Here is a 17,968-nt window from a genome sequence, read left to right as displayed (position 1 = left end):
GGGGTCATTGTCCATTTGGAAGACCCATTTACCACCAAGCTTTATCTACCTGACTGATGTCTTGAGATGTTGCTTCAATACATCCACATAATATTCCATCCTCATGTTGCCATCTATTTTGTGAAGTGTACCAGTCCCTCCTGCAGCAAAGCACCCCCACAACATGATGCTACCACCCCGTGCTTCACGGTTGGGATGGTGTTCCCCGGCTTGCAAGCCTCCCCCTTTCTCCTCCAAACATAACGATGGTCATTGTGGCCAAACAGTTCTATTTTTGTTTTATCAGACCAGAGGACATTTCTCCAAAAAGTACGATCTTTGTCCCCATGTGAGGTTGCAAACCGTAGTCTGGCTTTTATCTGGTGGTTTTGTAGCAGTGGCTTCTTCCTTGCTGAGCTGCCTTTCAGGTTATGTCGATATAGCAGTGGCTTCTTCCTTGCTGAGCGGCCTTTCAGGTTATGTTGATATAGCAGTGGCTTCTTCCTTGCTGAGCTGCCTTTCAGGTTATGTTGATATAGCAGTGGCTTCTTCCTTGCTGAGCTGCCTTTCAGGTTATGTTGATATAGCAGTGGCTTCTTCCTTGCTGAGCGGCCTTTCAGGTTATGTTGATATAGCAGTGGCTTCTTCCTTGCTGAGCTGCCTTTCAGGTTATGTTGATATAGCAGTGGCTTCTTCCTTGCTGAGCTGCCTTTCAGGTTATGTTGATATAGCAGTGGCTTCTTCCTTGCTGAGCGGCCTTTCAGGTTATGTTGATATAGCAGGGCTTCTTTTGCTGAGGATATAGGTTATTTGATGTAGCAGTGGCTTTTCCTTGCTGACGGCAAAGGTTATGTTGATTCAGTGGCTAATTGACCTAATCTGAGTCAATTCAGGTTAGCTTCTAAAACTATGTAATTTTCTGGAATGTTCCAAGCTGTTTAAAGGTTAGTCAACTTAGTGCATGTAAAATTCTGACCCACTGGAATTGTGATACAGTGAATTAATCTGTCTGTAAACAATTGTTGGAAAAATGACTTGTGTCATGCACAAAGTAAATGTCTTGTAATGTATTCTACGTTGATGACATTCATAGGCTAATTGACCTAATCTGTGTCAATCAGAAGTTGATGAAACCATGTAATTTTCTGTAGTGTTTCTAGCTGTTTAAAGGCACAGTACATACGTAGTGTATTCTAATTGATGACCCACTGGAATTGTGATACAGTGTATTCTATCGTTGATGACATACACAATACATGTAGTGTAATCTACGTTGATGACATACACAAAGTAAATGTCTTGTAGTGTATTCTACGTTGATGACATACACAATACATACGTAGTGTATTCTACGTTGATGACATACACAATACATACGTAGTGTATTCTACGTTGATGACATACACAATACATACGTAGTGTATTCTACGTTGATGACATACACAATACATACGTAGTGTATTCTACGTTGATGACATACACAATACATACGTAGTGTATTCTACGTTGATGACATACACAATGTTCCTAGAAGCATTTCAGAGAAACATCAGAGCAATATAGAAATGTAACATGGTGATCTGTGCGTGTCAGGTCTGCATGCTTCCCTGTGTCTGAGCCAGGGGGGCGTGGTCTGTCATCGCTGGAAGCTTTCCGAAGCCCCGCCCATAGAGGCCTCTTCCTGTTCCTGTTGAGAGGGGAGGCAGGGTCTGGTAATGTCACAAACTACTGTAATATTATAATACCACTACTGTAATATTACTACTGTAATGCTATAATACCACTACTACTGTAATATTACTACTGTAATGCTATAATACCACTACTACTGTAATATCACTACTACTGTACTACTATAATTCCACTACTGTAATATTATAATACCACTACTGTAATATTACTACTGTAATGCTATAATACCACAACTACTGTAACACTAATACTACTGTAATATCACTACTACTGTAATACCACTACTGTAATACCACTACTACTGTAATACCACTACTACTGTAATACCACTACTGTAATACCACTACTGTAATACCACTACTACTGTAATACCACTACTGTAATACCACTACTGTAATGCCAATACTGTAATGCCAATAATGTAATATCACTACTACTGTAATATCACTACTACTGTAATGCCAATACTGTAATGCCAATACTGTAATACCACTACTGTAATGCCAATACTGTAATGCCAATACTGTAATGCCAATACTGTAATACCACTACTGTAATGCCAATACTGTAATGCCAATACTGTAATGCCAATACTGTAATATCACTACTACTGTAATATCACTACTACTGTAATGCCAATACTGTAATGCCACTACTGTAATATAACTGTATTTCTCCCCAGGTGATACCATGGATAGACTGAGTGTGCTCCACGACCTGCTGATGGAGGCAGCTGATTGGTCCAGAGTCATCCAATCAGCTCAAAGTGTTCCAGTGCTGCTGCATGTCTACTTCAACACAGTTACCACGGTAACACACACACACACACACACACAGGCTACAACCAGAATAAGTCAGAGATAAAACATGTATTCTGTGTATATAAGTACAGCTTAGATTGTGTGTGTGTGTGTGTGTGTGTGTGTGTGTGTGTGTGTGTGTGTGTGTGTGTGTGTGTGTGTGTGTGTGTGTGTGTGTGTGTGTGTGTGTGTGTGTGTGTGTGTGTGTGTGTGTGTGTGTGTGTGTGTGTGTGTGTGTGTGTGTGTGTGTGTGTGTGTGTGTGTGTGTGTGTAGGTATCAGATGAGAGGTTGCTGGCCCAGCTGGTGTTGGTGCTGTTGGAGAGAAGCAGTCTGCTGCTCAACATCCCCAAATACACTGCAGAGATACACCGGTCAGTACACACACCTCATCGTACACACACTGCATCACACACACACTGGTCAGGACACACACACTGCATCACACACACTGGTCAGGACACACACACTGGTCAGGACACACACTGGTCAGGACACACACACTGCATCACACACACTGGTCAGGACACACACACTGGTCAGGACACACACACTGCATCACACACACACTGCATCACACACACACTGGTCAGGACACACACTGGTCAGGACACACACTGCATCACACACACACTGGTCAGGACACACACTGGTCAGGACACACACACTGGTCAGGACACACACACTGGTCAGGACACACACTGCATCACACACACTGGTCAGGACACACACACTGGTCAGTACACACACCACATCACACACACACTGGTCAGTACACACACACTGGTCAGGACACACACACTGGTCAGTACACACACCACATCACACACACACTGGTCAGTACACACACTGCATCACACACACACTGGTCAGTACACACACTGCATCACACACACTGGTCAGGACACACACACTGGTCAGTACACACACCACATCACACACACACTGGTCAGTACACACACTGCATCACACACACACTGGTCAGTACACACACTGCATCACACACACTGGTCAGGACACACACACTGGTCAGGACACACACTGCATCACACACACACTGGTCAGTACACACACTGCATCACACACACTGGTCAGGACACACACACTGGTCAGTACACACACTGCATCACACACACACTGGTCAGGACACACACACTGGTCAGGACACACACACTGGTCAGGACACACACTGGTCAGGACACACACACTGGTCAGTACACACACTGCATCACACACACTGGTCAGGACACACACACTGGTCAGGACACACACACTGGTCAGGACACACACTGCATCACACACACTGGTCAGGACACACACACTGGTCACACACACACTGGTCAGGACACACACTGGTCAGTACACACACACTGGTCAGGACACACACTGCATCACACACACACTGGTCAGGACACACACACTGGTCAGTACACACACTGCATCACACACACACACTGCATCACACACACACTGGTCAGGACACACACACTGGTCAGTACACACACTGCATCACACACACACTGCATCACACACACACTGGTCAGGACACACACACTGGTCAGTACACACACTGCATCACACACACACTGCATCACACACACACTGGTCAGTACACACACACTGGTCAGGACACACACTGGTCAGTACACACACTGGTCAGGACACACACTGGTCAGTACACACACTGGTCAGTACACACACTGGTCAGGACACACACTGGTCAGGACACACACTGGTCAGTACACACACACTGGTCAGGACACACACACTGGTCACGCACACTGGTCAGTACACACACACTGGTCAGTACACACACTGCATCACACACACACTGGTCAGGACACACACACTGGTCAGGACACACACTGCATCACACACACACTGCATCACACACACACTGGTCAGGACACACACACTGGTCAGGACACACACTGCATCACACACACTGGTCAGTACACACACTGGTCAGGACACACACTGCATCACACACACACTGGTCAGGACACACTGCATCACACACACACTGGTCAGGACACACACACTGGTCAGGACACACACTGCATCACACACACACTGCATCACACACACACTGGTCAGGACACACACACTGGTCAGGACACACACTGCATCACACACACTAGTCAGTACACACACACTGGTCAGTACACACACACTGGTCAGCACACACACTGGTCACACACACTGGTCAGTACACACACACTCGTCAGGACACACACACTGGTCAGGACACACACTGGTCAGGACACACACACTGGTCACACACACTGGTCAGTACACACACACTGGTCAGCACACACACTGGTCACACACACTGGTCAGGACACACACACTGGTCAGGACACACACACTGGTCAGTACACACACACTGGTCAGTACACACACACTGGTCACACACACTGGTCAGGACACACACGCTGGTCAGGACACACACACTGGCCAGGACACACACACTGGTCAGTACACACACTGGTCAGTACACACACACTGGTCAGTACACACACTGCATCACACACACACTGGTCAGGACACACACACTGGTCAGGACACACACACTGCATCACACACACTGGTCAGTACACACACACTGGTCAGGACACACACACTGCATCACACACACACTGGTCAGGACACACACACTGGTCAGGACACACACACTGCATCACACACACTGGTCAGTACACACACACTGGTCAGGACACACACACTGCATCACACACACGGGTCAGGACACACACACTGGTCAGGACACACACACTGGTCAGTACACACACCACATCACACACACTGGTCAGGACACACACACTGGTCAGGACACACACTGGTCAGGACACACACACTGGTCAGGACACACACTGCATCACACACACTGGTCAGTACACACACCACATCACACACACTGGTCAGTACACACACACTGGTCAGGACACACACTGGTCAGTACACACACTGGTCAGTACACACACTGCATCACACACACTGGTCAGGACACACACACTGGTCAGTACACACACTGCATCACACACACACTGGTCAGTACACACACCACATCACACACACACTGGTCAGGACACACACACTGGTCAGTACACACACTGCATCACACACACACTGGTCAGTACACACACACTGGTCAGTACACACACACTGGTCAGTACACACACTGGTCAGTACACACACACTGCATCACACACACACTGGTCAGTACACACACACTGCATCACACACACACTGGTCAGTACACACACACTGCATCACACACACACTGGTCAGTACACACACCACATCACACACACACTGGTCAGGACACACACACTGGTCAGGACACACACACTGGTCAGGACACACACTGGTCAGGACACACACACTGGTCAGTACACACACTGGTCAGTACACACACTGGTCAGTACACACACACTGGTCAGTACACACACACTGCATCACACACACACTGGTCAGTACACACACACTGCATCACACACACACTGGTCAGTACACACACTGCATCACACACACACTGCATCACACACACTGGTCAGGACACACACTGGTCAGTACACACACACTGGTCAGTACACACACACTGCATCACACACACACTGGTCAGTACACACACACTGCATCACACACACACTGGTCAGTACACACACTGCATCACACACACACTGGTCAGTACACACACTGCATCACACACACACTGGTCAGGACACACACTGGTCAGTACACACACTGCATCACACACACACCGGTCTGGACACACACCACATCACACACACACTGGTCAGGACACACACTGGTCAGTACACACACACTGGTCAGTACATACACTGCACCACACACACACTGGTCAGGACACACACACTGGTCAGTACATACACTGCATCACACACACACTGGTCAGGACACACACACTGGTCAGTACATACACTGCATCACACACACACTGGTCAGTACACACACTGCATCACACACACACTGGTCAGTACACACACTGCATCACACACACACTGGTCAGTACACACACTGCATCACACACACACTGGTCAGGACACACACACTGGTCAGTACACACACTGCATCACACACACACTGCATCACAGACACACTGGTCAGTACACACACACTGCATCACAGACACACTGGTCAGTACACACACACTGGTCAGTACACACACTGGTCAGGACACACACACTGGTCAGGACACACACACTGGTCAGTACACACACTGCATCACACACACACTGGTCAGTACACACACTGCATCACACACACACTGGTCAGTACACACACTGCATCACACACACACTGGTCAGTACACACACTGCATCACACACACACTGGTCAGTACACACACTGCATCACACACACACTGGTCAGGACACACACACTGGTCAGTACACACACTGCATCACACACACACTGCATCACAGACACACTGGTCAGTACACACACACTGCATCACAGACACACTGGTCAGTACACACACACTGGTCAGTACACACACTGGTCAGGACACACACACTGGTCAGGACACACACACTGGTCATTACACACACTGCATCACACACACACTGCATCACACACACATTGGTCAGTACACACACACTGCATCACACACACACTGGTCAGTACACACACTGCATCACACACACACTGCATCACACACACACTGGTCAGTACACACACCACATCACACACACACTGGTCAGTACACACACCACATCACACACACACTGGTCAGTACACACACCACATCACACACACACTGGTCAGTACACACACCACATCACACACACACTGGTCAGTACACACACCACATCACACACACACTGGTCAGTACACACACCACATCACACACACACCGGTCAGTACACACACACTGGTCAGTACACACACCACATCACACACACACTGGTCAGTACACACACCACATCACACACACACTGGTCAGTACACACACCACATCACACACACACTGGTCAGTACACACACCACATCACACACACACTGGTCAGTACACACACCACATCACACACACACTGGTCAGTACACACACCACATCACAGTTGAGGTAATGTGTACATGTAGGTAGGGGTGAAGGGTACATGTAGGTAGGGGTGAAGGGTACATGTAGGTAGGGGTGAAGGGTACATGTAGGTAGGGGTGAAGGGTACATGTAGGTAGGGGTGAAGGGTACAGTTTAGTTGAGGTAATGTGTACATGTAGGTAGGAGTGAAGGGTACATGTAGGTAGGGGTGAAGGGTACATGTAGGTAGGGGTGAAGGGTACATGTAGGTAGGGGTGAAGGGTACATGTAGGTAGGGGTGAAGGGTACATGTAGGTAGGGGTGAAGGGTACATGTAGGTAGGGGTGAAGGGTACATGTAGGTAGGGGTGAAGGGTACATGTAGGTAGGGGTGAAGGGTACATGTAGGTAGGGGTGAAGGGTACATGTAGGTAGGGGTGAAGGGTACAGGTTAGTCGAGGTAATGTGGACATGTAGGTAGGGGTGAAGGGTACATGTAGGTAGGGGTGAAGGGTACATATAGGTAGGGGTGAAGGGTACATGTAGGTAGGGGTGAAGGGTACATGTAGGTAGGAGTGAAGGGTACATGTAGGTAGGGGTGAAGGGTACATGTAGGTAGGGGTGAAGGGTACATGTAGGTAGGGGTGAAGGGTACATGTAGGTAGGAGTGAAGGGTACATGTAGGTAGGGGTGAAGGGTACATGTAGGTAGGAGTGAAGGGTACATGTAGGTAGGGGTGAAGGGTACAGGTTAGTTGAGGTAATGTGTACATGTAGGTAGGGGTGAAGGGTACATGTAGGTAGGAGTGAAGGGTACATGTAGGTAGGAGTGAAGGGTACATGTAGGTAGGAGTGAAGGGTACATGTAGGTAGGGGTGAAGGGTACATGTAGGTAGGGGTGAAGGGTACATGTAGGTAGGAGTGAAGGGTACATGTAGGTAGGAGTGAAGGGTACATGTAGGTAGGAGTGAAGGGTACATGTAGGTAGGGGTGAAGGGTACATGTAGGTAGGGGTGAAGGGTACATGTAGGTAGGGGTGAAGGGTACATGTAGGTAGGGGTGAAGGGTACAGGTTAGTCGAGGTAATGTGGACATGTAGGTAGGGGTGAAGGGTACATGTAGGTAGGGGTGAAGGGTACATAATATCTCAATATTCTACTGCTCGAGCTCCTCTTCCTCTTATAGAATATTATCCTAATGTTCTACTGCTTGAGCTCCTCTTCCTCTTATAGAATATTATCTCAATGTTCTACAGCTTGAGCTCCTCTTCCTCTTATAGAATATTATCCTAATGTTCTACAGCTTGAGCTCCTCTTCCTCTTATAGAATATTATCCTAATGTTCTACTGCTTGAGCTCCTCTTCCTCTTATAGAATATTATCCTAATGATCTACAGCTTGAGCTCCTCTTCCTCTTATAGAATATTATCCTAATGTTCTACTGCTTGAGCTCCTCTTCCTCTTATAGAATATTATCCTAATGTTCTACTGCTTGAGCTCCTCTTCCTCTTATAGAATATTATCTCAATGTTCTACAGCTTGAGCTCCTCTTCCTCTTATAGAATATTATCCTAATGTTCTACTGCTCGAGCTCCTCTTCCTCTTATAGAATATTATCTCAATGTTCTACTGCTTGAGCTCCTCTTCCTCTTATAGAATATTATCCTAATGATCTACAGCTTGAGCTCCTCTTCCTCTTATAGAATATTATCCTAATGTTCTACTGCTTGAGCTCCTCTTCCTCTTATAGAATATTATCCTAATGTTCTACTGCTTGAGCTCCTCTTCCTCTTATAGAATATTATCTCAATGTTCTACAGCTTGAGCTCCTCTTCCTCTTATAGAATATTATCCTAATGTTCTACTGCTCGAGCTCCTCTTCCTCTTATAGAATATTATCTCAATGTTCTACTGCTTGAGCTCCTCTTCCTCTTATAGAATATTATCCTAATGTTCTACTGCTTGAGCTCCTCTTCCTCTTATAGAATATTATCCTAATGTTCTACTGCTCGAGCTCCTCTTCCTCTTATAGAATATTATCCTAATGTTCTACTGCTTGAGCTCCTCTTCCTCTTATAGAATATTATCCTAATGTTCTACTGCTTGAGCTCCTCTTCCTCTTATAGAATATTATCCTAATGTTCTACTGCTTGAGCTCCTCTTCCTCTTATAGAATATTATCTAATGTTCTAATGTTCAATGTTCTACTGCTTGAGCTCCTCTTCCTCTTATAGAATATTATCCTAATGTTCTACTGCTTGAGCTCCTCTTCCTCTTATAGAATATTATCCTAATGTTCTACTGCTTGAGCTCCTCTTCCTCTTATAGAATATTATCCTAATGTTCTACTGCTCGAGCTCCTCTTCCTCTTATAGAATAATATCTCAATGTTCTACTGCTCGAGCTCCTCTTCCTCTTATAGAATAATATCTCAATATTCTACTGCTCGAGCTCCTCTTCCTCTTATAGAATAATATCTCAATATTCTACTGCTCGAGCTCCTCTTCCTCTTATAGAATATTATCTCAATGTTCTACTGCTTGAGCTCCTCTTCCTCTTATAGAATATTATCTCAATGTTCTACTGCTCGAGCTCCTCTTCCTCTTATAGAATATTATCTCTAAAGTATTCTGGAGCTCCTACACCTGAATATGAAACAGTTCCGGAACCCAAAATGAGTTCCGGAACCCATTCCAGTCCAAGTCAACCACTGATCAGAAGTAATCAGGTAGGGTTATTTTATGATGTTTCCACTGGATCAGAGCATGAAATGTTTCTCTTTCACTCTGAGTAGTTATTGTTGGATAATAAGAACCTAACATTATCAAAAAGGAGAGAGGATCTCTGGCAGTCTCTATGGGAGTACCACAGGGTTCAATTCTCCGGCTGACTCTTTTCTCTGTATATATCAACGATGTCGTTCTTGCAGCGGTTGATTCCCTGATCCACCTCTACACAGAAGACACCATTCTGTATACATCTGGCCCTTCTTTGGACACTGTGTTAACAAACCTCCAAACGAGCTTCAATGCCATACAACACTCCTTCCGTGGCCTCCAACTGCTCTTAAACGCTCGTAAAACTAAATGCATGCTCTTCAACCGATCACTACCCGCCCGCCCGACTAGCATCACTACTCTGGACGGTTCTGACTTAGAATATGTGGACAACTATAAATACCTAGGTGTCTTGCTAGACTGTAAACTCTCTTTCCAGACTCGTATTCAACATCTCCAATCCGAAATTAAATCTAGAATCCTTCCTTCCTATTTCACAACAAAGCCTCCTTCACTCACGCCGCAAAACTCCCTCGTAAAACTGATATCCTACCGATCCTGGACTTGACGATGTCATTTACAAAATAGCCTCCAACACTCTACTCAGCAAATTGGATGCAGTCTATCACAGTGCCATCCGTTTTGTCACCAAAGCCCCATATACCACCTACCACTGTGACCTGTACACTCTCGTCGGCTGGCCCTCGCTACATATTCGTTGCCAAACCCACTGGCTCCAGGTCATCTATAAGTCTTTGCTAGGTAAAGCTCCGCCTTATCTCAGCTCACTGGTCACCATAGCAACACCCACCCATAGCACGCGCTCCAGCGGGTATACCTCACTGGTCATCCCCAAAGCCAGCACCCCCTTTGGCCGCCTTTCCTTCCAGTTCTCTGCAGCCAGTGAGTCTCCAAGTTGGAGACTTATATCTCCCTCAATAACTTTAAGCATCAGCTAACTGAGCAGCTTACTGACCGCTGCAGCTGTACACAGCCCATCTGTAAATAGCCCAACTACCTACCTCATCCCCATATTGGTTTGATTTTATTTTTTGCACACCAGTATTTCTACTTGCACATCATCATCTGCACTCCAGTGTTAATCTGCTAAATTGTGAATACTTCGGTACTATGGCCTATTTATTGCCTTACCTCCTACCATTTGCACACACTGTATATAGACTTTTTTCTATTGTGTTATTGACTGTACGTTTGTTTATTCCATGTGTACCTCTGTGTTGTTGTTTGTGTCGCACTGCTTTGCTTTATCTTGGCCAGGTCACAGATGTAAATGAGAACTTGTTCTCAACTGGCCACCTGGTTAAATAAAGGTGAAGATAAAGGGATGGTCTGTGCGGAAGGTTACTGACGTTCCCGTTTTTGTAGCAGTCAGCAAAAAGTGTTTCTGGATTGTCCACGAGGAGCTTCTCTCTGTACTCTCTCGGTGCCTTGTCATGTTTAATATCTATAAGGGGTACTGTACTGATCTCTTCACAGTGCCCTGTAGATGATGTGGAGGGGGTTACCCTGTATATGTCCTTGTAAAATAATCCACCTTTTATACAACTCTCAGTCTATCTTTTGGAAAAACATGCTGAACAATTCAGGAGCTCATCTGCTCATTAACTCTCAATCTTTCCACTCTCTCTCTCTCTCTCTCTCTCTCGTTTCTCTCTCTCTCTCGTTTCTCTCTCTCTCTCTCTTCTCTCTCTCTCTCTCTCTCTCTCTCTCTCTCTCTCTCTCTCTCTCTCTCTCTCTTTCTCTCGCTCTCGTTTCTCTCTCTCTCTCTCTCATTTCACTCTCGCTCTCGTTTCTCACTCTCATTTCTCTCTCTCTCTCGTTTCTCTCTCTCTCGTTTCTCGTTTCTCGCTCTCGTTTCTCACTCTCATTTCTCTCTCTCTCTCGTTTCTCGTTTCTCACTCTCATTTCTCTCTCTCTCTCGGTTCTCTTTTGATTTTCTCTCTTGTTTCTCTCACTAGAGTTTTTAGCCACCACTTGTTGAAGCTGTGTAAGCTCCACCCCTCTCTGGTTGTGGACCAATCACGGGAGCTGCTGGAGTTTGCTGGAACCACCACTAACATCCACAGCAAAGAAGACCTGTACACACATGTGGTGAGAACTATATACTATACACTATAATATACACACATGTGGTGAGAACTATATACTATACACTATAATATACACACATGTGGTGAGAACTATATACTATACACTATAATATACACACATGTGGTGAGAACTATATACTATACACTATAATATACACACATGTGGTGAGAACTATATACTATACACTATAATATACACACATGTGGTGAGAACTATATACTATACACTATAATATACACACATGTGGTGAGAACTATATACTATACACTATAATATACACACATGTGGTGAGAACTATATACTATACACTATAATATACACACATGTGGTGAGAACTATATACTATACACTATAATATACACACATGTGGTGAGAACTATATACTATACACTATAATATACACACATGTGGTGAGAACTATATACTATACACTATAATATACACACATGTGGTGAGAACTATATACTATACACTATAATATACACACATGTGGTGAGAACTATATACTATACACTATAATATACACACATGTGGTGAGAACTATATACTATACACTATAATATACACACATGTGGTGAGAACTATATACTATACACTATAATATACACACATGTGGTGAGAACTATATACTATACACTATAATATACACACATGTGGTGAGAACTATATACTATACACTATAATATAATACTATATACTAATACTATAATACTATACATACTATACACACTGATATACACACTGATATACACACTACTATAAACACTACACACACTATGCTATACATACTATACACACTATGCTACACACACTATGCTATACACACTATACACACTATGCTATACACACTATGCTATACACACTCTACTATACACACTATACACACACACACATACTCACACTAGAGAAACCTTTACAGACACATGGTGACAGATTGAGTCTGTGTGTGCCTGTGTGTGCCTGTGTGTGCCTGTGTGTGTCTGTGTGTGTGTGTCTGTGTGTGCCTGTGTGTGTGTGTGTGTGTCTGTGTGTGCTGTGTGTGCCTGTGTGTGTCCTGTGTGTGTGTCTGTGTGTGCCTGTGTGTGTGTGCCTGTGTGTGTGTGCCTGTGTGTGCCTGTGTGTGTCTGTGTGTGCCTGTGTCTGTGTGTGCCTGTGTGTGCCTGTGTGTGCCTGTGTGTGTCTGTGTGTGTCTGTGTGTGTGTGTGTGCTAGGTGTGGGTGCTAGGTGAGTACCTGTCGGTGTCATTTGACTCTCGGTGTTCCGTGGATCTGGTTACTTCCTGTTTCGAGGCATTGGAGGCAGTCCTCTTCGAGATCACTTCCTCTGGAAGCCCCTCCCCCAGGGTGGTTACCTCCTTACTGAGCGCGCTCGCTAAACTGGCTTCCCGTTCCCACGACCTCATACCCAGGTAACACACACACACACACACACACACACACACACACACACACACACACACACACACACACACACACACACACACACACACACACACATGGGCTTCTCAATGTTCCCCCGACCTCATACCCAGGTAACACACACACACACACACACAATGGGCTTCTCGTTTCCACGACCTCATACCCAGGTAACACACACACACAATGGGCTTCCCGTTTCCACGACCTCATTCCCAGGTAACACACACACACACACAATGGGCTTCCCGTTTCCACGACCTCATTCCCAGGTAACACACACACACACACAATGGGCTTCCCGTTCCCACGACCTCATACCCAGGTAACACACACACACACACACACACACACACACACACACACACACACACACACACACACACAATGGGCTTCTCGTTCCCACGACCTCATACCCAGGTAACACACACACACACACACACAATGGGCTTCTCGTTTCCACGACCTCATACCCAGGTAACACACACACACAATGGGCTTCCCGTTTCCACGACCTCATTCCCAGGTAACACACACACACACACACAATGGGCTTCCCGTTCCCACGACCTCATACCCAGGTAACACACACACACACACACACACACACACACACACACACACACACAATGGGCTTCCCGTTCCCACGACCTCATACCCAGGTAACACACACACACACACAATGGGCTTCTCGTTCCCACGACCTCATACCCAGGTAACACACACACACACACACACACAATGGGCTTCTCGTTTCCACGACCTCATACCCAGGTAACACAAACACACACACACACACAATGGGCTTCTCGTTTCCACGACCTCATACCCAGGTAACACACACACAATGGGCTTCCCGTTCCCACGACCTCATACCCAGGTAACACACACACACACACAATGGGCTTCTCGTTCCCATGACCTCATTCCCAGGTAACACACACACACACACAATGGGCTTTCAGAGTGTTGCATTATAGGTTTGAAATGCAAATCGCTCTAGTGGCTTCCTACCTACTGCACCTTGCAGCCATCAGGCCTACTGCACCTTGCAGCCATCAGGCCTACTGTACCATGCAGCCATCAGGCCTACTGCACCTTGCAGCCATCAGGCCTACTGTACCATGCAGCCATCAGGCCTACTGTACCATGCAGCCATCAGGCCTACTGTACCATGCAGCCATCAGGCCTACTGCACCATGCAGCCATCAGGCCTACTGCACCATGCAGCCATCAGGCCTACTGCACCATGCAGCCATCAGGCCTACTGCACCATGCAGCCATCAGGCCTACTGTACCATGCAGCCATCAGGCCTACTGCACCATGCAGCCATCAGGCCTACTGCACCATGCAGCCATCAGGCCTACTGCACCATGCAGCCATCAGGCCTACTGCACCTTGCAGCCATCAGGCCTACTGTACCATGCAGCCATCAGGCCTACAGGCTCACTGCTGTAGTAGCTCCCTACCTACTGCACCATGCAGCCATCAGGCCTACTGCACCTTGCAGCCATCAGGCCTACTGTACCATGCAGCCATCAGGCCTACAGGCTCACTGCTGTAGTAGCTCCCTACCTACTGCACCATGCAGCCATCAGGCCTACTGCACCATGCAGCCATCAGGCCTACTGCACCATGCAGCCATCAGGCCTACAGGCTCACTGCTGTAGTAGCTCCCTACCTACTGCACCATGCAGCCATCAGGCCTACTGCACCATGCAGCCATCAGGCCTACAGGCTCACTGCTGTAGTAGCTCCCTACCTACTGCACCATGCAGCCATCAGGCCTACTGCACCATGCAGCCATCAGGCCTACTGCACCATGCAGCCATCAGGCCTACTGCACCATGCAGCCATCAGGCCTACTGCACCATGCAGCCATCAGGCCTACTGCACCATGCAGCCATCAGGCCTACTGCACCTTGCAGCCATCAGGCCTACTGTACCATGCAGCCATCAGGCCTACTGTACCATGCAGCCATCAGGCCTACTGTACCATGCAGCCATCAGGCCTACTGCACCATGCAGCCATCAGGCCTACTGCACCATGCAGCCATCAGGCCTACTGCACCATGCAGCCATCAGGCCTACTGCACCATGCAGCCATCAGGCCTACTGCACCATGCAGCCATCAGGCCTACTGCACCATGCAGCCATCAGGCCTACTGCACCATGCAGCCATCAGGCCTACTGCACCATGCAGCCATCAGGCCTACTGCACCATGCAGCCATCAGGCCTACTGCACCATGCAGCCATCAGGCCTACTGCACCATGCAGCCATCAGGCCTACTGCACCTTGCAGCCATCAGGCCTACAGGCTACAGTCATAAATTACACACACTATAGCCAGTCACTACAGCCGTTCCTGTGTGTGTGTGTGTGTGTGTGTGTGTGTGTGTGTGTGTGTGTGTGTGTGTGTGTGTGTGTGTGTGTAGGGTTTCTCTGTTCCTCTCTAAGCTTCGTAGCGGAGCAGTCTCCTGGTGTGGCAGTGAGGAGGATGTTGTCGCCGTAGTGACCAGAGGGGAGGAGTTATGGTCGCTGCTGAAACTTCCGAGCGTGGCGCTGAGTGTTCTAACCCCGCCTTCCCTCGCCACCTCCCCCCGCTGGCACCGAGACGCCAACGCAACGCTGCCACCTCGACTCAGAACACTGACTGGCCTCACACACACACACGCTAAAATATAATCACACATAGACCTTAAATCAGTTATGTTCAGTAAATGTTCTGTATGTTTTCAATATCTTGTTATTATACAGTGAGGGCCAAAAGTATTGGGACATGTTGTTGTTGTTGTTGTTGTGCACAACATAATCTGAAACACAACAAACAGGAAATACATCCAACACGTTTGTAGAGTTACAAGCTTGATGTAGTTATAGAGGAATATGGGACCAAATACTAAATGTTTGACTGATGTACGACACAAGTTCATTTTTCCCAATGCTTTTGGTGCCCTAAAATGGGGGGGGGGGACGATGTGCAAACAATGCTGTAATTTCTAAATGTTTCACCTGATATGGATGGGAATAGCCTCAAATTAAAGCTGACATTCTGCACTTTAACCTCAATCAACGTGTTGGAGTACAGAGCCTAAACAACAACATGTCACTGTTGTTTACACACAAACACATTTTATAGATCTGTTTTAATCAACAGTTTCTCTGATAGAAGATCATATATACGGGAATGAGTGAGCCATCTAGATATAGTTATACTAGACAGGACTGACTGAGCCATCTAGATATAGTTATACTAAACAGGACTGACTGAGCCATCTAGATATAGTTATACTAGACAGGACTGACTGAGACATCTAGATATAGTTATACTAAACAGGACTGACTGAGCCATCTAGATATAGTTATACTAGACAGGACTGACTGAGCCATCTAGATATAGTTATACTAGACAGGACTGACTGAGCCATCTAGATATAGTTATACTAGACAGGACTGACTGAGCCATCTAGATATAGTTATACTAGACAGGACTGACTGAGCCATCTAGATATAGTTATACTAAACAGGACTGACTGAGACATCTAGATATAGTTATACTAAACAGGACTGACTGAGACATCTAGATATAGTTATACTAGACAGGACTGACTGAGCCATCTAGATATAGTTATACTAGACAGGACTGACTGAGCCATCTAGATATAGTTATACTAAACAGGACTGACTGAGCCATCTAGATATAGTTATACTAAACAGGACTGACTGAGACATCTAGATATAGTTATACTAGACAGGACTGACTGAGCCATCTAGATATAGTTATACTAAACAGGACTGACTGAGCCATCTAGATATAGTTATACTAGACAGGACTGACTGAGACATCTAGATATAGTTATACTAAACAGGACTGACTGAGCCATCTAGATATAGTTATACTAGACAGGACTGACTGAGCCATCTAGATATAGTTATACTAGACAGGACTGACTGAGCCATCTAGATATAGTTATACTAAACAGGACTGACTGAGCCATCTAGATATAGTTATACTAGACAGGACTGACTGAGCCATCTAGATATAGTTATACTAGACAGGACTGACTGGGCCATCTAGATATAGTTATACTAGACAGGACTGACTGAGACATCTAGATATAGTTATACTAAACAGGACTGACTGAGCCA

At 46.2% G+C, this 17,968-nt stretch overlaps 1 protein-coding gene across 4 annotated transcripts in view; it reads left to right on the top strand.

Annotated features, from left to right (window-relative positions):
- Positions 1–16,882, top strand: part of LOC124018518 (AP-5 complex subunit zeta-1-like) — a 59,954-nt gene extending 43,072 nt beyond the window's left edge. For all 4 annotated transcript variants that reach the window (XM_046333849.1, XM_046333850.1, XM_046333853.1 and 1 more), the window contains 6 exons: positions 1,573–1,691; positions 2,354–2,481; positions 2,746–2,843; positions 12,267–12,399; positions 13,611–13,807; positions 16,255–16,882. In XM_046333849.1, coding sequence (XP_046189805.1) covers positions 1,573–1,691; positions 2,354–2,481; positions 2,746–2,843; positions 12,267–12,399; positions 13,611–13,807; positions 16,255–16,504 — 925 coding nt within the window. In that variant the 3' untranslated portion in view covers positions 16,505–16,882. The remainder of the gene's footprint in view (positions 1–1,572; positions 1,692–2,353; positions 2,482–2,745; positions 2,844–12,266; positions 12,400–13,610; positions 13,808–16,254) is intronic.
- The last annotated feature ends 1,086 nt before the right edge of the window (positions 16,883–17,968 follow it).

This window comes from Oncorhynchus gorbuscha, unplaced genomic scaffold (genome assembly GCF_021184085.1).
Source record: "Oncorhynchus gorbuscha isolate QuinsamMale2020 ecotype Even-year unplaced genomic scaffold, OgorEven_v1.0 Un_scaffold_537, whole genome shotgun sequence".
NCBI classification, from domain to species: Eukaryota; Metazoa; Chordata; class Actinopteri; order Salmoniformes; family Salmonidae; genus Oncorhynchus; species Oncorhynchus gorbuscha.
Note: the sequence above shows the minus strand (reverse complement) of the source record. Positions and strands in the feature narration are given on the sequence as shown.